General features: G+C 36.8%; 1 protein-coding gene across 2 annotated transcripts in view; it reads right to left on the reverse strand.

Moving 5' to 3' along the window:
- Positions 1-1,288: 1,288 nt before the first annotated feature.
- The window catches only part of MOSPD2 (motile sperm domain containing 2), a 56,496-nt gene continuing 35,348 nt past the window's right edge, over positions 1,289-22,436 (reverse strand). Inside the window, exons 7-15 of one of the 2 annotated variants that reach the window (XM_033201050.1) lie at positions 20,513-20,551; positions 14,272-14,396; positions 11,861-12,037; positions 10,921-11,033; positions 8,698-8,794; positions 7,693-7,789; positions 7,133-7,262; positions 4,680-4,782; positions 1,289-3,779 (exon numbers count right to left, since the gene is read on the reverse strand). In XM_033201050.1, coding sequence (XP_033056941.1) covers positions 3,642-3,779; positions 4,680-4,782; positions 7,133-7,262; positions 7,693-7,789; positions 8,698-8,794; positions 10,921-11,033; positions 11,861-12,037; positions 14,272-14,396; positions 20,513-20,551 — 1,019 coding nt within the window. In that variant the 3' untranslated portion in view covers positions 1,289-3,641. The remainder of the gene's footprint in view (positions 3,780-4,679; positions 4,783-7,132; positions 7,263-7,692; positions 7,790-8,697; positions 8,795-10,920; positions 11,034-11,860; positions 12,038-14,271; positions 14,397-20,512; positions 20,552-22,436) is intronic. The other variant, XM_033201049.1, reaches the window with a different exon arrangement.

Here is a 22,436-nt window from a genome sequence, read left to right on the forward strand (position 1 = left end):
TCTCATTCTCACACCTCACCTGTGGAGTAGTACTACGATTATCACTTAGGGAAGCAGGCTGAAACTGGCTCAACTTTCCCAAGTCACACAGGTAGTCTTACCTCAGAGCCCTCACTCCTAACAACCACTGTTTCAGTTGGAACAGAAGATTTCTAGTCTGTCTCTTTGGGCCAGGGAGAGAAGGGGAGCCCTATGCTTTCGAGGGCCCATATTGTTCTGATATCAGGAAACCTAGAGTTGATGGTAAACATTTAGGGGAGAAAGAGCTGAAGACTGTTGTAAAGGAACCAATCCTTTCCGACCTAGCTGGAGAGTTTCCTGACAGGAGCTCTAGTCTCCTACAAAATTGTGCCCTTTAGGGACGGAGACCACCCTGTCACATCCCAGGTCAGTATGGTGTTTGTTGGCAGGTTAACATTCTTTGTGGCTCTATTTTGAATTTATCAGAGGGTTGGGACTCTTTAACCACCTGATTTTGTTATCTCCAGGATATTTTTCAGTGTAGAAGAGGGACCTGTCCCATTCATGCTATTTTTATGGAGAGGTAGCTGCCATTTGGGAAGTTGTGTATTTCATTGGTGACAGACCCTGAGAACCTCTAACATCACCATCCTGGGCTTCCCTGCTGCCCCTCTGCAACACCCCCCAGGTCCCAGGTCCCAGGTCCTGAGCATGTGCCTGATTTCAGAATGATCAGTGCCACACTGCTATCTTCCCTGTGTGTCTGGCAGTCAGGCAGACTTCTTGTTAGCCTGCCTCCTGCTTGCTCCTGTCAGAGAGCACTATGTGTGGATACTAGGATTGGGGAAACTACGTGGCAATTCTGACTCGTTGCAGCTTCAACAACAGGCTCCACAATGAGCTCTAAGCATGACAGTGGGTCCAATGCTATGTCTGGGGAAAACGAAGAACTACACTGAAGAGCAGCTACACCTGACACGGGGACAAGGAGAAACAGGACACACTAAAGGACAGGCTAACCTGACACTGAACTGCATCTCTGGAGGCCTGCAGTGCTGTCCTTATAGAAATGCAAAGCAGATCCAAAATTACTATGATCTTTAAAAGGTCAGAGTGAGGTTGAATATTGATTTTCTTTAAGATGCTTTATCAATTAGAGACCAGAGGTTTTTTTTTTCCTGATGATATTTATTTCATAAATGTAATTATTTTTCTAAAACATATTAAAATAGAAAACATGTTCTTTTAATCAATTTATACAAAGAAAATACCAATATAGTAATAAAAATACTGAAAATATATGAAAAGCACCAGAACATTAGAGAAATTACACTGGCAACAATTCTAGGAATATATTTTTTTTTGTAGTTGTACAATAAAGTGCTATTAAATCCAGTCAAAATTAGTGGCGATATATCAAAACAGTTATGGTAGTATGAAATTTGAGGCCAGGTTTACCAGCAATCGCATTTTTAGGCTACTTGCAGATCAAGGTAATGATATTTCACTAATGCTTCCATGGAAAATCTATTAATTTCCATTCCTAAGTGAAAACAATTATCTAAATCTAAATGTTGGTTCCTTGGTAATTTGGTCATGAATAGGTAATGGCATGATTAAAAATAAAATTACTGATTAGAGTACCAAAAATAATCATGCAAGTATGATGAAATAAAATCAAATGAAGACAGAATAAAATCAAGTGTAAATATATGATTAATCAAGACAAGTACAAACATTAGATGCCTTTGATTTTATAGTTAATTTTCAGTAATCCTGCTTAGTCACATTTAATAGATACACAAACATGAACAAGATATGTTATTAAATTCAACTGACCAGACATTGAGCAAGGATATTTTAGTGGGTCAACATAATTTTTCATATGAAACATTAAAGGGACACCGTTAGGACAATGCATTTTCAATCTTGGCTAATTATTTCCTCATTTATTTGCCAAGGAACAGAAAACATACACAACTACTTTGGGATTAGATTATATTAAGGCCAAAAATCTACCATGTCAGGGGAAGCCACTGTGCACACATACAGGGAGATACTGTGCACAGTACTTAGGGTGGACTGCAGTCCGTTTCACAGCGGGAGGTGGCAAACTGAAACAGAAAAGCCCAAATTAAGACAAAGTAGCACACCAGTGTCCTTTTAAGGTTTTATTTTCTAGGCCAATTTTGAAGGAATTCTGTAGATCATTCTTCATAACTCAATTTTGGAATCAACTTCTTGAAGATGAAAGCCAACAACACTACCCTTCAGAATAGTAGTAACATCTCCAAACATGGCTCAATCGAAACTCAACATTTTACAGGCAGACTGTTTTTTCTTTCAAATAAAGTAGATGTACATGTGAAGCAACATAGACCCAAACTGGCCATATTAATGAGAAAACAAACTAATTTCATCGCCTCTGCTACTGCAAGGTGTATCTTTTTAGGATTTTAGGAATACCAGGTGGGTACTACCATATCAAAGGCAGAATATCAAGTAAGTCAGTCAATTGGTCCTAGTTTGAAGGTTTCACAGATCATCGTGAGTTACATTTTTCATTCTTTAAATGGAGAGCTGACACCTGGGCATCTATGTTTCTTTTTATTTTTTCTTTTCACCTTTTTAGATACTCTAGTATTTTGTAAATTTCCTTGTCATGGGCTGACTTTAACAAGGAACATTTTAAAATCTAAATTTATTATCCTGCTTAGCATCTCATACAACTAACTTTTCAAAACATTTATCTCTAACACCTTTCATTTAGAAATGAGGAGGGAGACAGTGCAATTCATGGTCCACAGAGACTCCTCTGCTCTGGAATGGGGGTGAAGATGGGACAACAGAAGGTCAGGCCTTTTTAATAAATTAGGCAAAAGGTTCAGTGTCCAGCTATAGTGGACAACATGAAACTCCATAAAAATGACTGGATAGGGGGACTGCTTGAGACTTTTCTTTTGGGCATTACTAACAGAATTCAAAGAAATTCCAACCACACTTAGTTTTCCAAATTCTACTGAAATGAGAGTGTTCATAAAAAAGCCTGAGATTAATAAAAGGCAGGCTGTTAAGGAACACTGAGAAACAAGGGTTAAGGTGGTTTGGCATTAAATCGGTTTACATTCCAAAAGAATATTGACCATCACCTGGGAGGAATTCTCAAAATTACAAAGTCATGGTTACATAAATTCCTCTATATAAGTATGTTTTCTTTCTCAATATACATGTTCTTCTATATACATAGTATAGAAAAGCTAGTAAGTCAGCTCAGCTATAATAATTCTGTCATAAAAAAGCAGATTACATTTTTTGGCTGCAACAAAGCATGTTACTTATACTTTTCAGTTTAGCTAATGTATTTACACGATAAAACTTAAGCTTTAAAAGTATTCAGATCAAAAGAAAAAATAAATATATTTAAACTATTAATTTACATAATGGATATGCCTTTACTTACTTTACTAAATAGCTATAGTCTCTTATAATCAATTTCTCCAGCATTTCTTTATTCTAGCAGTTTATTTTCAAGACATGTATGTGTTCCCCTCTAAGTGCTGCATATTTCCTTTTAGGAAGCACAGATGTGCAATGTTTTAGTAGCTTGGAAGAGTTTTAGGTCTGTTACTTTTTCCAACTAATGGACGAAGGAGCCGTGGTTCCTACTCGGCACCACTTCTTTAACTGTACAATAAATAGAAGAAAGAGGTGACAAAAGCAAGCAAGAGCATTGTTAAGGAAAGCAGCAGCTGCTGGAACCAGATACAACGCTGAACTTGGTCTTCAAGCTTCCTATTGCTTTCTAGTAAATGACTGAGCTGAAGAGGGAAAAAGGGATGAAAGATTTATATCAATAAAACAGTCATTAATCATGGGCATGACAAACAGGAATACTAGAAATCCCAACACTGAAAGGATGGGGCCCCCTACTCTGTACGGCTGGTGGAAGGAGGTGGAAGTGCAACAGGGCATTAGATTTGTTTGGTGGACAGATATGTCTATGCTTATTCTCATTTTGAGACGTCTAAATTTCTAGCTGAGACAGGAGCAGAGCAGTCAGTTCCTGGAGGTACAGAAACCCTTAAGTAGTTCAGCTACTCAGAGAGCCCCTCAGTCTCTTTCAAATTGAAATGCACTACTTGGTACTTTTTTTCTGCAAGACTGAATTATCTGATACTCCCCAAAGCACCTTGTGCTTTGCTAAAAATGGCCAAAGCTTTCAAATGGTTAGTAGATCTCCAAAAATAACTCACTTCTTACACCATTTCTTTTCTTTTTTTATTGAGAAATGGTCTTGTTCTGTTGCCCAGACTGGAGGGCAGTGGCATGATCACGGCTCACTGCAGCCTTGACCTCCCAGGCTCAAGCAATCCTCCTGCCTCAGACTCCCGAGTAGCTGGGACTATAGATGTGTGCCACCACACCTGGCTAATTTTCAGTTTTTTTGTAGAGACAGGGTCTCGCTATATTGCCCAGACTGGCCTCAAAATACTGGGCTCAAGTGATCCTCCTGCCTTGGCCTCCCAAAGTGCTGGGATTACAGGCAGCACTGCACCTGGCCTGCCTACCATTTCTGATTTGGCATCTCTTCACAAAGAAGACAGTATTTCTGTTGTGTCTATGCCAAAGGTTTTTCCTTACGTCTGTGAGAAAAAAAGGGATTTCTAATGTTGATCAGCATTAACAACTTTGTCTGGGTAGGAAGAAAGTATACTTACTTGTAGACATATATCTTCACTGGTTTTATCTGACATGTTGAAAGCATTGTCTTTTAATGTAAGAGTGTTTGGTTTACTGCTTTCAACAGTATGGCATCTTAACCTATGAAAATCCAAAGAAAACATAACTTCTTAAAAATGTTAATGAATTTTCTTATAAAAGTAAAATATAAAATGAAAACAGCTAAACACAGAAGACTATGTAACAGAGGTGAAAACCCTCACTCCTCTTCCCCGGGTTCACCTAAGACAGCTGCTCTGTGTATATGTATCTTCCAGCTTCGTTAATTAATGTACGTATAAGGAACACAACATATGGCAGATCCCATTCAGTAAAATTCAAATGAAAGTTTTATATGGTATTCAGTAGAATTCATCAAGTATCTTATGATTTGAAGGAAATCACCCTTTCTAGGTAGGAGAAAGGTACTTTCCTTGAGCGTCAGTACCCCACCACCAAGCCTCCCTCCCACTTTCTGCAGAACAGTGATCTCCTCTCACAGTCATAGAAAAGCAAACCATCAGTAATTGGTAAAGCAAAAAACAAAGCAAACAAAGCAACTCGAACATCACAAAACCAAAAATCACCCTTCATTTTGAGAGACTGTTTCATAAGAACTTCAAATTAATCTACAACACCTTTTATACCAGTGTTTCTTACCCTTTCAAAATATTCCCACAACCATGTCTTTGAACAAAAGAAAAACTGTTGATAAAAACAGAAAGTAGGCCCCCCTGTAATAGAATTTGAAAATTTAAATATTACATGTAAGAACAAGGCAGGCTGCTGACCTCCATTTGCTTCTCCCTCCTCTGGACTAAGGCTAATCTCCCCTGCTTTGGTCCCCCACACACTTTCAGCCTTCTCAGGGATTTCACTGTTCATAATCTATTTTCATGATCTATCAGCTAAGCTCTTGAGTTTTTGTAGTGAGGAGGTTTCCCTATGTTGCCAGGCTGGTCTTGGACTCCTGGGCTCAAGCAATCCTCCCACCTCAGCCTCTCAAAGTGTTGGGATTACAGGTGTGAGCCACTGTGCCCAGCCCCGAAGATTTCATTCAACCATAGCCATTATCAGGTTTTCCAGCTTCTCCTCTATAAAGTAGGAAAAATGCCTTCTTCCCTCACAGGGCTGTCTTCATGACTGAATGAATCAGTATGTCTAAAGCATCTAGAACAGTGCTGGCATACAGCAAATTCCACTGTAGTGTGAACTTGGTATCACTGCCCACCGTCTAGTTTCTACACAGTACCCAGAAGAATCCTTTAAAAAAATAAGCCCGTATCACCTCATGGCTCTGCTTAGCACTGCCTAGTAGTTTTTCCTCTCACTCAGAAGTCCTCACCATAGGGACGATCTGATATCCTACTATCTCTGTCCCCATCTCTCACCATGCTCCTCCCTTAGTGGAGTCATGAGACAGTGACTTCCTTGTTGTTCCTCCCAAAGGCCAAGCACACTCCTTTTGCATTTGTTGTTCTGTCTGGAAAGGTCTCTGTCCAGTTATCTATGTGGCTTGCTTCAGGGCCTACTCTAATGTCATTGGACTGGTCATCCTTAACTACCCTATAAAGCAAGATTTCTCAACCTTGGCACTATGGACATTTGGGGCCAGATCATTTTTGGGGGATGGGGCTGTCCTGTGTACTGCTAGTGGTTTAGCAGCATCCCTATGCTGCCCCCATTAGATGCCTGTTGTACCCCATCCCCCAGTTGTGATAACCAAGTGTCTCCAGACATTGACAAATGTCCCCTGGTGGGAAAAAATGGGAACACTCCAGTAAACCACAATTCCAATAAAAAGAAAAAGCAAAATAAAACTACAATACAGTCTTTTCTATTCTCCTTTTCTATGCATCTTTTCAAGAAATTTGTCACAACCTGATATATCTATATACATGCACATACATGTATATATCTATATACACACGCTTTCCCTCCTCTTAAGTAGGATAATGTCCATAACCAATTTTTCTCACTAGATTTGTTTTCTAAAATATATCACAGATGTCTTTCCATGTCAGAACAAATAGACTTGCTGTGCCTTTCTGAGTGGTTGCAGCACGCTTTAGTGTGGATATACTCAAACGTATCTCACTATTGCTTTACTGGTTACCATTTAGATTGTTTTTTTCCAGTTTTTCACTATTACAAACAATGCTGTAAAAAACATTCTAGTATGTAAGGTGAGCGTTCCTACAGGGAGAACTGCTGAGACAATCTGTGTTTGTGATCTGGACAGATCCAGACTCTTGCACTGACCTGCAAGTGAGTTTCTGCTACTAGTGACCTCCCTGAGCAACACCAGGTCTCTTTCATCTGGGCATCCCCAGAGCCTTGCAGGGCACCCAGCAGATGTAAGAAGAAATGGAGGCCACCTGGTCCAAGGAGGCACTTTTCTCTTTCTGATTCTTCCCACTACATTTGAGAAGAATGTGAGGAAAAAGCTTACCTATGTTCCATCACTTTGTTTCTGGGAACTTCTTTCCAAAACTGAGTTAATTCTGCTGGGCCTGTGCCAGATGACTGTTCCATTTCTGCAGCCATTATCAGAAAACGGTCTTGGGCAGAGACTGTTAAACCTGCATTCCAAAAGAGTAATTCAGCATATTAACAGGAATCTTCAAAGGGGTTGGATATGCATGTGGTTTAAAGCATTATTCTGGAACTTAACATTAAGGAAAAAGAAGAAAATGGAAATATCTTTAAAAAGGAAAAAGTTCTAAAAGTGAGGAATTTCTCCTTTGAAATTCAATTTCAATTGGTGTCAGTTTAAACAATTTTACTTGTTAGAAACAATTACATTTTAATGCTGGAAAGGGCTTTAGAGACCTCTTTGACCATCCCATTTCACATGTGGGAAAATAGATGTCTACAGCGAGGTGAGGTGACTCGTGATACTCTGCTAATTTCTAGATTCTAGCCCGACATCTCTGCTGACTCAGAGCCCAGCTCCAGGTCCCCTTCCCCCCTACACTCAACATCTGCTGTGGCTACTAAGTGACAACTCACCCCCATGGGGAGACACAACTATATCCACTGATGCCCCGGGGTCACAGCTGCTATTGCTTGGCTTGACTCTGTATTTTTCTGGAGCTGTTGTTCTCACCTGTTTATAAACACAATAGTTACATAACATCCTTTGTGCTTTTTTTGCGGGGGGGGGGGGGGGGGGGGGGAAATGGCTTAGAATGACTTTTTAAAAAAAAATTAGCAGTGAATAATCAATAACAAAGAGTTTACAAAGTAACAGTGATGTTATGCATAGAATAGATTTTTTCCCCACTAACAGGAAGAAAGCATCTCGACCTATCTTTTTAGATACTTGTAAGTCAAATTGTCATTCAGACTCCCTCTTAAATAAAACAATCCATCTGTTAAATATTTATCCTGTTAATTGCCTGAATTTAATGACATAAATTCACAAAAACAATGCACATTAGATTGCATGTAATTAATACAATGGTGCTCAGAAATTAAAAAACAGTAGATAATCAAAGCACATCAGGAACATCCTGGTGGTTACATCTAAATTAAATAGAAGATTTAAGGCAGGAAAACCTACAATATGGGGTAGAGACGGACTCAGTCTTCTTACATTTAATGCTCAGTATCAGGTTAATATCTGATATAAACTACATTCCAGAATATACCACACTTGGGGAAAATGCACTATCATTTTACAGTTTTATGTTTCACTGTTATTATAAATTAAATTATTCACATAGTAAAGAGTAATTTTTCCTGGTTGTTATTTACAACAAACATTAAACCCTTGTACTAACTTAGACATTAACCTATTACTGCACATAAAAGATTCAGATACAGAGTTCAGGGAAAATTTTTTGATAAGCTATGCCACTTGGTTAGAACTAGAAGGGAGTACTACATGCCTATTGTCATAAATTAAAACACTGTACAAGTTCAAATTTTTCAATCTTTCAATTAGAACATGTCTAAAATCACTTTCCATGTCAAATTCTCAAACATAATTTATTGTAACTTTGAGATATTTACCTTAAATGCCACTATATTTTTAGTTACATTTGTCAACACTATTAAAGTTTTCTTCTCTCCGGATTCTGTATTTCCAAAATACAGTTCTTCTGCTGGGCTAGGGAGTGACAAAAACATACAACATTTGTAATAATCAGAACAAATGACAATCTAATCATTAGCCTGAAGAAAAAATATTTAGTTAATATTTTAGGCTCATTTGTATAAAGACATTTCACCAAAAAAGACTTACAAAACAATTACCTAATACAATTTTGTATTTTAATCTTACTGATTCAATGTACACTATTTAAAAAGTCCTACGGTTTTCCCCAAGATCAAAAGCAAACCAAGAAGAACAGAAGAGAGAATGACGAAGGCTCTGATTAATCCTATAATCAGCACTATCTTAAGGTGCACTGATTTAAACTATTTAGAAGGTTATAGATAATAAAGCAAAGAAGGCATTGCTGCTTCAACTTTACCTAATTACAAATAATTAGAATGAGGCATATTTCTATACACCAACAGGAAAGAGCATAACTTAAAAAGAAAGATGATTAGGAATGTATTTAACAGAATAATTTCTTACTATATAGCAGCTTTTCTAAGTAATAGGGAAGGAGAGAAATAAACATAAAAGTAAATTTGGGATGGGAGCTGTAGGAAGAACTTATTAAACAGTAAAATCAGTGAGCTTCAAAATTTAAATGTTACTATTACTTTCCATTGTAATGCCTATGACCTAAAAAATTTTTAAAAAGATTCAAGCAAAGTTTGTGTAGTTTAATTACACTATCCAAATTGTATCAGGTGGCTCAAAACGATGGGAAGAATAGTGTTTTTGTTTTATATAAAAAGGTGAATAATTTAAAGTGGATTTTCAGCGAGCCCTTGATTTTGAGATACATCTTTAAATAGGTTAATTTTATATCAGGAATGTCTGTACCTTGGGGGTGTTTTTTAATCTAACTAACACATGTTTTTAAGAATGAGCTCTCCCAGAAGGGCTTTGCCTAGTTTTGGACAAGGTGGTAACTTTGCATGGTTGCTGGCTTCCTTTTAGAACCCAATCTTAAGTAAGTCATAGAAAAACACAAGGTTATGGATCTCATTGTTCTTAGTAACCAGCACAAAAACTGAGCAGCTCCAGGAAGACAGAGGTTGGTTAGGTCCTTATGTACGTGTAGGAGCAGCTCTGGGACTTCACCGGGGGCGGAGGAAAGGAGGAGCAGAGCCCGACATGCGGTTGAGAAGCTGTCTGGCTTTCTCCCTAGCCTGCTTTTCCTGTCATACCTCTACAATTACAGGCAAGGGCCTATGATGTGACAGGCTTCCAGTGAAAACAGAATGTGTAACTTCCAAATAAGTAGGGAGAAAAAGGGAACAAGTAAACGAACAAAAAAGATAAACTACGAAGGGAGAAAATGGGAAAGAAAAACCATGAAAAATAGAAAATGCATGCGCATCTATGTCTCTCTTGTTTGTTGGCTTTCATACACATAGATGGTGGAGATAAATCCAAATATAACAGTAATCAAAATATATGTAAACAAACTAATATTATCAATTAGAGAATGTCAGATTAGATTTTTAAAAGTCTGGCTGTATTGTTCATACGAGACATACATAAAGCAGCTATATAGAAAGGTTTCAAGTAAAGGGACAGAAAATGCTACATGAGATCATGAAGTTGGTGTAGCAATTTAACGTAAGGCAAAATATATTTACCAACCAAAAACATCAGTGAGAAAAAGGTCTTTATACACTTTATACAATGCTGAAAGAAACCTGGAATCTTTTGAATCAAATAACCAAGCAGAAAAACAGAGATGTCCTGAAGTTTAGCTTTAGTCACAAACCTATTTTTCTAGTTCATCTTTGGCTTTTGGAAAGTAAAATCAACAAATCCTTCGTGTCATTTCTGGCATTCCCGAACTTGGGCAAGTCTAATAGTATCAGTAATGTGAGGAAACTACTGCCATTCAGATTCACTAATATATAAATATTTACTTTTGTTATCTGATGTGTGATGAGAGCCCTTTAAAGACACTCGACATAGTAATAGAAAGGTAGCTAAAAATATCCACTATGTCTGGAAACCAAGGTAAGTCTTCAGATAACTCTTGGTTTTATATTTCTACAGTTTCAAAAACCAAAGAGAAGTTTTCTTAATTTTGTGGCTCCCTCAAGGTGATCAAGATACGTTATAAAATTATAGCTAATAAAATATTTGGCGATTACCTGATGTGTAGTAAGGGGCCTTTAAACACACTCAATGGTTTCTTGAAAGCTTTCATTTTTGAATCAACTTTTTCATTTTCTTCTGCTTTGGAAGTAGATTCGGTTGGGTTAATCTAAAGACAAAAAAAAAAAAGATAACTATTTAGCATATATTAACATGACCATTAACATCTATTTTAGTGCCTACATAGGTTACTGTAGAAAATACAACATGGCCCTTCCCTTAAGAGTCTTTAAATTTTTCTAAAATATAACATTGTATTTATCCATCTATCAAGTTCCTGATTACCTGTAAAAAGAGTGACAACTAGTAAGTGCTCTTTTAAAAATTAGAGAAAGGAACTAAATCAGTTTTAAATTTATTACTTTTAGACAAATAAAAAAATTTAGATAAAACAATTACTTCTAGATGTGTTTTGTTAGTCTTTATACAAAAGCATGGAATCAGCCTTTATTTTATTTTGAGACAAAGTCTTACTCTGTCACCCAGGTCAGAAGAGTGCAGTGGCACAATCATGGCTCACTACAGCCTTGACCTCCTGGGCTCAAGCGATCTTCCCAACTTAGCCTCCAGAGTAGCTGGGATGACAGGTGTGCACTATCACATCTGGATAATTTTTTATTTTTTGTAGAGACAGGGCCTCCCTATGTTGCTCGGGCTGGTCTGAAACTCCCGTGCTCAAGCGATCCTTCTACCTTAGCCTCAGAAAGTGCTTGGGATTACAGATACAAGACACAGGCCCTGGCCTGGAATCAGCCTTAAATACACTAAAGTGGTGCTTCTGGTTAGCTAATCCCATCCTTTCTCTTTCTTTTTACACACAAAAATGTGGAAGGGTAGCAGGTTAAGTGAATTACCCAAAATCACATAGCTGGCTAGTGGCAGAATTGGGGATAGACCATAACTTGTGATTCAGTTTCATTTTATTTATAAAGTTACCTTTTTAAGAAGAGGTGTTTGTTCTTCGTTAGAAATTGTTTCCAGTGTTTCTTTGCCATCACTTTCTGTGTCTTCTTTACTTGAAGTTTCATCCTCACTGGTAATAGGCCCATTCTCACACAATGGGGTCTGGAAGTCATCATCTACTAGTGGTGGATAGCTATACTTGAAAGGATCCTAAAAGAAAATAATTCACATGAGCCTACTAAATGGTGGGTGGAGAAATAATTCTCTTAGTAGATTTACAATTCATTACTTTGGCCAAGAAAATAGACTTAATTAGATCATGAAATTTAAAATAAAGGAAGTATTTCAAACCAGAAAGAAAAGCAGCAATAAGTGGTGTGGGACAACTGGCTAGCCATCTATACAGAATCACCTTAGATCTCTAGCTCGCTCTCTACACCAAAAAGAATTCAGATGGATAAAGCTTTAAATGTATATGTTTTTGTGTGTGTGTGTGTGTGTGTGTGTGTGTTTTAAGAACCATATAAGTTCTGTAACAATACAAAAGAGGGATATAGAATACACTGAAAAAGAACGAAAATTGTCTTTTGAATCATAAGGAAGTTTTCAACATCACTTATAACTAAAGAAATGCAAATTACAATGACAATGAAATATTTTTTACCTGAGACTGGCAATGATTACAAAAATGAGAATATGCGATGCTGGCAAGGCGGTGGTTCAAGAATTCTCATACATTATTGGTAAATGGGCACAATCTCTTTAGAGGAAATGTGGCTATCAAAATTAAAAACTATACCCACTGAATTTTTTTCTAGGAGTTTATTCTGTATGCATTCTTGCTGCACCCATACATCAAGAGTTATTACAAGGACATTCACTGCAGCAAAACTAGTAATGGCAAAAAATTAGAATACAATTATCACTGCAGTCCTTTAAAAGAGGAGTGATTAAATAAATTATGTTATATCCATCCACACAATGGAATATTTTGGAATGGTTTAAAAATGAGATAGACCTCTGTGAATCAATATGGTATAACCTACAAAATAAAAGATGTGAAAAAAGCACAAATGGACAATATATATGGTATGTGAGCATTTGTGTAAAAAACTGTAACAGATAACTCCAGAGGGATAGAAAACTTAATGGTGACTGCCTCTAGGGAGTGGCAGTGGGCAAGGACCTGGGAAGGGAGATGTAGTTTTCATGGTACTGTTATACTTTTCAATCTCTGGTACTGTGTTTACTTTATTAAAAAATCATGTATATGTATTACTTTTTGAAAAAAAAACTTAAAAATTAACGTTAAAAAATAGTCCTGCTATAATTTTGACTGTAATTCTGAAGAAATATGTCACTAAGAACAGAGAGGGGAAATAAAATAACCTTTTCTATACATAAAATTAATATAATTTAAAATGTTATGAATTATATTAATTATAATTATTTAAGATATAACAATTTTACGAGCAAGTTATTAAAAATAAACAAAATTTTAAATCAAGCATAGCACCTGAAATGAAGTGTATTTGGTTTTTCTAGGTGAAAACGTGAAATAAAGCCTTAGAAAAGAAAGAAGCAGACTTCAAATAAAAATATTGGTTCGGTCTTTTCTAATCAAAGACAATAAACAGAAGGACATATCAAAACTATCCTCTTGCTAGTTCTGATTGAACACAATTTTGCCAGGCAGGCAGTATAAAAAATAGATTGCAAAAAAATCAAATAAGTGAAATATTATCAAGTTAACCCAAGTGTACCAAGTCCATAAGTTGTACAGTTTTTTGTAAGTAGTAAAATCAGCTCAAAAAAAATTGACAGTATATGCTTAACAGTATCTTTTTAACTAAAAAGATTGTTGAACAGCAAACAATTGGAAGCACACTGAAGACACATCAAGAGGAAATTCACTAACTTATGTCTAGATAGTAGAATACTATGTAGCCATAAACGAGTATGAGAGCCTGCTACATACTGATTTGGTATAAGACATGCTGTGAAGAGAAAAGCAGGATGCACAGTAGCACATAAATGCACTAACTGTTTAGAAGAGATGAGAGGGAGGAAGAATTATATACTATACTTGTTTAGATAGGTAATACATATCCCTGGAAATTAATATAAGAAATTCAGCTGGGCAGGGAATATGGTGATTGGAAATAGAAGTAGGAGGAGATATTTTTACTGAAGACTTATTTCTCATTATTCTTCTGAATATTCTTCAGTTTAGAACCACATAAATATATTACCTATTAAAAAATAAAAAATCAACAACTTTAAAACTTTAAAAATGTGTGTAACACTACTTGCTATTTGAGGGTATCTGTGATACTTCTTTGTATATTATGATACTACTTTTCTTTTTTCCTTGAGGAAAGTATACAGCCTAAGTGTCATTATCCAGTATGGTTTTATAAACAAGTTTCAAATATTATACTTACAGTTCCACCCATGTGGGGAGGCAGGTATTCTACACTGACATAGTCCTGAACTTCATTTTTGCTTGTAAACTTCAACAAGCTCACTGCCTCCGGACCAAGCCAGGTTTTCACAATTTTGAAAGCAGCTGAAGAAAAACCAGTCACTTCATTAAAATTCTCTTCATTCCTATTCTCAATTAATTTACCATAAATGCTAACCCAGGTCTTCTGAAATCAGTTTGGGCTATAATCTGTTAATATTTATCTTTACGTGATGTACTTAATTAACATTCTCTAATTTCTGTAGGCGTTTACATTGTGGCTCTCCCTTATGGGTTTCAAATGTTCCATGAAGATTCAGGAAGATTAAATTACCCTGATGTTCATTAATAAACTTATCAGGGTTTTGGCCTCTGAACAAATCCATCAATGATCCCAACTATTTAGATTTCCAGACACTGAATCAAACAGCAATATGATTCAGGAAATAACTGCACAATAGTATGGAAAGAGTCATTTACCTTATGGTTCTCATAAACTATCTGAAAAACCTTCTCAAACAGCGAGTCAGAAGAGAAAGAAAGAAACAGCCCTTCTTATTATGAGTGTGAGCTGGATCCAGACTTCCTTTCTAACCCTACACTTCTCTGCCTCTCTCCCAGGCTTTGCAGTTTATATAATTGTGGGGAACTTACAGAATATCAAAAATAAACTGGTTTAAAAAATTTTTTTGAGACAGAGTCTCACTCTGTCACCCAGGCTGGAGTGCAGTGGCACGAACTGCACTGTTCTGTTGTCAAACACAGCTGTTTGGTAATTATAATCTTGTTCTGTCATGTCATTCTTATTTATGCTTAATTTTTAAACCTAATTTTCACTGCGACAATCTAAGTACATTTTTAAGAAATTACATTAGAAATACTGCATTAAATTTGTAAAACTGTCAATTAAAAAAAACAAATAAGAACAGCATGATAGACATTAGCGAAGTATCTTTTATTTTAGCTAACTATAAGTTTTTTACATAACATTTAAATTTTCATTAATTTCAATTTAAAATGTGAGTTGACATATTTGAAACTATGCTACTTTAACTTGATAAATCTGATTTTTCATGACTTTACTGAGATATAATTTACATGCCATAAAATCCCCCTTATACAAGTCAATGGTTTTTAGTATATTCACAGAATTGTGCAATCACCACCACAATCTAATGTAGAACATTTTCATCACACCAAAAAGAACCTTCATATAGCAATGTCTCTTTATGCCTCCTTCTCCAAGTCCTTAGGAACTACCATCTATTTTCTGTCTTCATGGATTTGCTTATTTTGGACATTTTATATAAATGAAACCATACAACGTGGCTTTTTCTACTGGCTTTGTTCACTTGGCATGTTTTCAAGGTTCATTCATAATGTAGCATGTATCAGTACTTAATTCCCTCTTATGACTGAATAATTGTCCATTTTATAGATATGCAATATTTGCTTATCCATTCAGCAACTGATGAATATTTAGGCTGTTTCCACTTTTTGTTATTATGAATAATGCTGCCATGAACATTTGTGTACAAATTTTTCTGTAGACATATGTTGTCACTTCTCTTGGGCATATACTAAGGAGTGGAATTCTGGGTCATATGGTAATTCTATGTTTAGCTACCAAACTGTTTTCTGATGTGGCCGGACCATCTTAACATTCTCACCAGCAGTGTACGAGGCTTCCAATTTCTCCACATCCTTGCCAATACCTGTTATTGTGTCTTTTTGATTCTAGCCACCCTAGTGGGTGTGAAATCACACCTCACTTGGTTTTGACTTGCATTTCTCTAATGACTACTGATGCTCAGCATCTCTTTATGTGCTTATTGCCCATTTGTTTATCTTCTTTAGAAAAACATCTATTCAAATCTTTCACTCATTTTTTAATTGGGTTGTCTTTTTTTTTTTTTTTTTCTTTCAGAGAGAGTTTCACTCTTGTTGCCCAGGTTGCAGTGCAATGGTGCAATCTTGGCTCACTGCAACCTCTGCCTCCTGGGTTCAAGCAATTCTCCTGCCTCAGCTTTCTGAGTAGCTGGGATTACAGGCTTGCGCCACCATGCTCAGCTAATTTTGTGTTTTTAGTAGAGACGGGGTTTTACCATGTTAGGCAGGCTGGTCTCGAACTCCTGACTTCAGGTGATCTGCCCACCTCACCTCCCCAAGTATAGGATTACAGGTGTGAGTCACCATGCCCGCCACTTGTCTTTTTAACGTTGCATTCTAAGAGTTCTTTATATATTCTAGAATAAGTCCCTTATCAAATGTCCGGTTTGTAAATGATTTCTTCCATTCTGAGAATTGGCTTTTCACCTACTTGATAGTGTCCTTGAAGGCACAAGTTTTCCGTTTTAATGCAGTCCAATGTTATCTGTTTCTTTTGTTGCTTGTGCTTTTGTTGTCATACCTAAGAAACCATTGCCCAATCCAAGCACGAGGATTTAATCCTGTGTTTTCTTCTAAGAGACTTAGCTCTTACATTTAGGTCTCTGATCCATTTTGAGTTAATTTTTATATATGATGTGAGGTAGGGTCCAACTTTATTCCTTTGAATGTGCATACCCAGTTGTCCTAGCACCTTTTATTTAAAAAGTCTTATTTCTCTACTGAATTGTCTTGGCACCATTGTAAAAAAAAATCAACTGACCATAATAAACACTAGGGTTTATACCTGGACCCTCAATTTGATTTCACTGATCTATACGTTTATCCTTATGCCCATACATGCCCAATGTCTTGACTGTCATAGCTTGTAGTAAATTTTGAAATCAGGAAGTGTTAAATCCTCCAACTTTGTGTTTCTATTTCAAGATTTGACTACTCTGGGTTTCTTGCATTTTCATATGAATTTCAGGACAAACATATCCATTCTGCAAAAAAAGGCAGCTGGGCTTTTGATAGGGACTGCACTGAATCAGTAGATCAATTTGGGAAGTGTTGACCTCTTAACAATACAGTCGGCCCTCCATATCCACAGATTTCACATCCATGGATTTTTTGATTGACCAACCACAATTGAAAATATTAAAAAATAAATAAAACCAATACAACAAAAATATGAGAAACAATAGAGTAGAACAACTATATAGCACTCACACTGTGTTAGGTAGTATAAATAATCTAAAGATGATTTAAAGTATATGGGAGGAGCCAGGTGTGATGGCTTATGCCTGTAATCCCAGCACTTTGGGAGGCCGGGGCAGGCAGATCACTTGAGGTCAGGAGTTCAAGACTAGACCAGCCTGGCCAATATGGTGAAACCCTGTGTCTGTAAAACTATAAAAATTAGCCAGGTGTGGTGGTAGGGGCCTGTAGTCCCAGCTACTTGGGAGCCTGAGGCAAGAGAATCGTTTGAACTTGGGAGGCAGAGGATGTAGTGAGCTGAGATTGTGCTAATGCACTCCAGCCTAGGTGACAGAATGAGACTCATTTAAAAAAAAAAAAAGAAAAAAAGGTATACAGGAAGATGTGTGTCAGTTACATGCAAACACTATACCATTTTATATGAGGGATTTGAGCATCCAAGGATTTTGGAGTCTGTGGTGGTGTGGGGGAGGGGTTCTGAAACCAGTCTCCCATGGATACTGAAGAGAGACTGTATTAAGTCTTCCAATCCATGAACAAGAAGTCTTTTTATTTATGTAGGTCTTGAATTTACTAAAATGGTGTTTTGTAATTTTCAGTGTCCTTGTCGTGAACTTCTTTTATTAATAGAAGTGGTAAGAGCAGACAGCGTTGTCTTGTTCCTGATCTTAGGGGGAAAGCATCCATTCTTTCCCTGATAAGTAAGATGTTAGCTGTGGGTTTTCATAGATTCAGGTTTTTCATATATGCCCTTTATAGACAGGCAGAGGAAGTTCTTTTCTGTGAAGGATTAGCCTTACCCAAAGAGAGGTCTGGCCTTTGCCCTCAGCTTCTGAGAGGTAATCTTCATGCCTGATAGGACTGTCTTTGTCTGGGGGCCTTGAGTGACAATGGAACAATATGACTTAGGGTAGGAGCTGGCCATGGAAGAAAGACCAACAATGTGATTCAGGGTAGGGGTTTGGGTTACACGGTATCAGTAGACCTTGGGGGAAGACTAAGATCAACCACACGGGCAATCAATCATGCTTACATAATGGAGTTCCAATAAAAACTCTGAACACTGAGGCTTGGGTGAGCTTCCCAGGTTGACATACTCCATGCACACTGCCACATATTGATGCCAGTGAAGTAACATGCTCTACATTTGGTACTTCCCTGGACTCTGCCCTACACCTTACTTTCTATGGTTGACCTTAATCTAAATTCTTTCCCTGTAATAAACCATAATTGTGAGTATAATAGTTTTCAGTGAGTTCTCAGAGTCCTTCACTAGAATTATCAAACCTAAGGGTAATTTTCAGCACCTCCTGAACTTGCAGTTTGTGTCAGAAATGGGGGTGGTCTTGTGTGGACTACTGTGGTTTAACTTGGCAGTTGTTTCAACTCTTTGCACCTTATGTTGCTAGTTTGTTGAGTACTTTTATCATGAGAGGGTACTAGATTTTGTCAAATGTTTTTTCTGTGTCTCTTGAGATGATCACATCATTTTCCCCTTCATTATATTAATATGGTAGATTACATTAGTTGATTTTGATATGTTGAGCCCACTTAGTCATGGTGTATAATCCTTTTTATATGCTGTTGGATTCAATTTTTGTTGAGGACTGTTGCATCTATTTTCATAAGGAATACTAGTCTGTAGTTTTCTTTTCCTGTGATGTTTGATATTATGGTTATACTAGCCTCATAAAATAAGTTGGAAAGTATTCCCTCTTCTTCTATATTTTGGAAGAATTTGTGAAGGATTCATGTTGATTCTTCTTTAAATATTTCACATAATTTACCAGTGAAGCCATCTGGGCCTGGGCTTTCCTTCGTGGAAAGTTTTTTTGATTACTAATTCAACTTCCTTTTTTATATTTCTATTCTGATTCTTCTTGAATTAGTTTCAGTAGTTTGTGTCTTTCTAAGAATTTGTTAACTTCATGTAGGTTACCTAATTTCTTTGCATATAATTATTCACAGTATCCCCCTATAGTCCTTTTTATTTCTTTAAGGTCAATAGTAACGTCCCTTCTTTCACTACAGATTTTAATAATTTGAGTCTTTCCTTTTCTTCTTTATTAGCTAAAGGTTTGTCAATTGTGTTGCATTTTTCAAAGAACCAAGTTTTGGATTTGTTGATTTTCTCTATTGCTTTCTATGTAACAACTGACTTTTGCAAACACAAATGAGAATGTACATTCTGAAAATAACATTAAATTTATAGTATTTTTAAAGTTGGTCAAGATAGTTTACCAATCAATGGCTTTTTCAAAAAAAATTTACCAAAAAATATATCATGACTGTCAAAAGGGTCATGTCACTACAGTGATTTGGGGTGAGTTTCAGACTGATTCCACCTTCCTTCTCAACACCTGAAGCCCACGAGAAAACCTTGACAAGGCCTGTATTCTGTGACACACCTTATCTGTGCATGTCAAAGTCAGGCTTCTGACTACAGTAGTACCTTAATGGTTGAATATTTTGAGGCTGTTGTTAATTTTTTTTTTTTTTTTTTGAGGCAGAGTCTCGCTCTGTCGCCCAGGCTGGAGTGCAGTGGCCGGATCTCAGCTCACTGCAAGCTCCGCCTCCCGGGTTTTACGCCATTCTCCTGCCTCAGCCTCCCGAGTAGCTGGGACTACAGGCGCCCGCCACCTCGCCCGGCTAGTTTTTTTGTATTTTTAGTAGAGACGGGGTTTCACCGTGTTAGGCAGGATGGTCTTGATCTCCTGACCTCGTGATCCGCCCGTCTCGGCCTCCCAAAGTGCTGGGATTACAGGCTTGAGCCACCGCGCCCGGCCAATTTTTTTTTTTTTAAGAGAAAGGTATCATTATGTTGCCCAGGCTGGCCTCAAACTCATGGGCTCAAGTGATCCTCCTGCCTCAGCCTCCTGAGTAGCTAGGACTATAGGTGTGCAACACCATGCCTGGCAAGGATGTTTTCAAAGAAGACTAATGGGTGCCCCCAGATCCTGGTATAGAATTTTAGCCCTGTTTGCTTAGGAATAGCCTTTGAGTGTTCTAGCTCCAGTCTCTTAAGAGTGCATGCAAAGGACAATATAAACATTATTTTAAACAATTGTAGAAATATGGCTAAATTGGCAAAGAAAATTAGACATTTTGTTTTAAGAAAGTATAAATATACTCACCATTCATTAACCAAGGCATATCAAAGATCACTATTTTTGCTGAAGATGAAAAAAAAATTCATTGAATGTGAATCAGTACCTCTATAATAATATCACTTATACTGGCCTAGAAAAAACTGGTCATCTAAATGTAAGTAAAAACTGAGCTCATTGTCTGAGCTCTAATTCAGTGAAGTGTATAGTATCATGAATAGTATTCCATGTGGTGCTGGAACTGAACTAGCATGTCACAATGGTGAGGTGCCAGCCCAGGAGGAGGACTTGTGGGAAATCAATAGTGCACTGTCACTGTCCTCTGGTAAACAGCCTATTCTTTTGTCATTCACTGCTTTTGTTGTTTGCAGGGAGGTACAAAAGAAAACAGTTAAGTGGATAAATGGAGTCTTTGGATGTGGCATGTCATAGTAGCGCTGAGGCCACTGAACTTTAAAATCATTTCCAGTTCTAATTTATGGTTTCAATTACAATTTTCTAGAGATTCTATTGTTAAACCAGTCTCACAGTTGCCCCCTCCCCTTTTAATACATCACTACATTTTCAGAAGCAAAAATTATTTCTACTTTATATCATGAGCTCCAGGAAGCTAATAATTCCAAAGTATACAGAAGTATTATTTACACACTGAGTTGAAGATACTAAACAGCCCTATTAACAAATGAGACAACTGTGAGAAAGAAACAGAAACTGCAAAGAAGATTTTTGAGATTCATTCATTCTTCTATTCCAGAGGAATCAAAATGTAATTTCACTCTTTTCTGAGCAGAGAACCTCCTAGAGTTGTTGTATTAATGTAGGACAAGTAAAGTACATATAAGGAAAAAGGCATCTGTGAAGAGGCACCCTGGTGCTTAATACCGCAGTCTTCATCTGGGATAGGCTTAAAATAATGTGGACTCAAGATTTTAAGATACAATAGTTATTCTTCATGACAGATTTTGAAGAATAATCAATTAAGATTCCACAAAATTCAATGTCTGCAAAGCTCATTATGTAGGTAGAACACATATATATATGTATATATGTATATATAATCTCTAGTTAATTAAGATGAATGGTATTACAATTCATCTTTATATAGATCTATTAACTTTTTAATAGTTTTCTCAAAAGAATCTCAGATGTATTTTACAAAGTAATAATATTTATACTATTGATAAGTGGCTCTTCACAAACTCCTTTAGATATTTCAATGATCAAGTGGATATTTTTTCATTTTGTCCATAAGAGCAACAAACTAAAACTATGGGGTAGTGATTTCCTACTGACCAATGACTGGCACTGCTCAGGAGGCCTTAAGGAATCAGGGTACATGCCAGATACAGGAAAAAATCCATAAGGAACCTAAGATAGTACAGGTTCCCCAAACTGGACACTATTGATCATTCTTTTCACCTAAAAATATTCATGAATACTCTCTCTGAAAAGATGAGAGTATAGAGCTAGGGGTGGCACTGACTCTTGATATCCATTATGCTTTTTGTCTATTCCTCACTTCTCATTAACAACAGTAAAATCAATATGCCAAATTAAGACAATTTAGGGATTTTATGCTAAAGTCACCTGAATCACAAGTCTCAAAAGACCCAATTTGCTGTTTTCTAGGAGTACGCTCAGGCAGATCTGTAAATTCCCATTTTCTGATGTCCCTGTTGCCTCTCTTCTGTCTTTTCACTTTTAAACCATTGGGGTTAAATATACTTGACTGTTTATGTGAGTTGGCATCTTGGCTTCCCTAGGGGGAACCCATCATACAAATTCAACAAGTAAAAAATGGACTATATAAGATTTAGGAGTTCATTTAGGTAATTAATGGAATAGTCACAACGGAAAACAAACAAACTCCAAATGCCAGATTCAAATGTTGTACCTTCTAGTCAGGTATTTTCTTAATGACAATTTTTAAATAGCAGTTGGTAACAGTATA

The sequence above is a fragment of the Trachypithecus francoisi genome, unplaced genomic scaffold, assembly GCF_009764315.1.
Source record: "Trachypithecus francoisi isolate TF-2019V2 unplaced genomic scaffold, Tfra_2.0 Lachesis_group6, whole genome shotgun sequence".
Taxonomy (NCBI): domain Eukaryota; kingdom Metazoa; phylum Chordata; class Mammalia; order Primates; family Cercopithecidae; genus Trachypithecus; species Trachypithecus francoisi.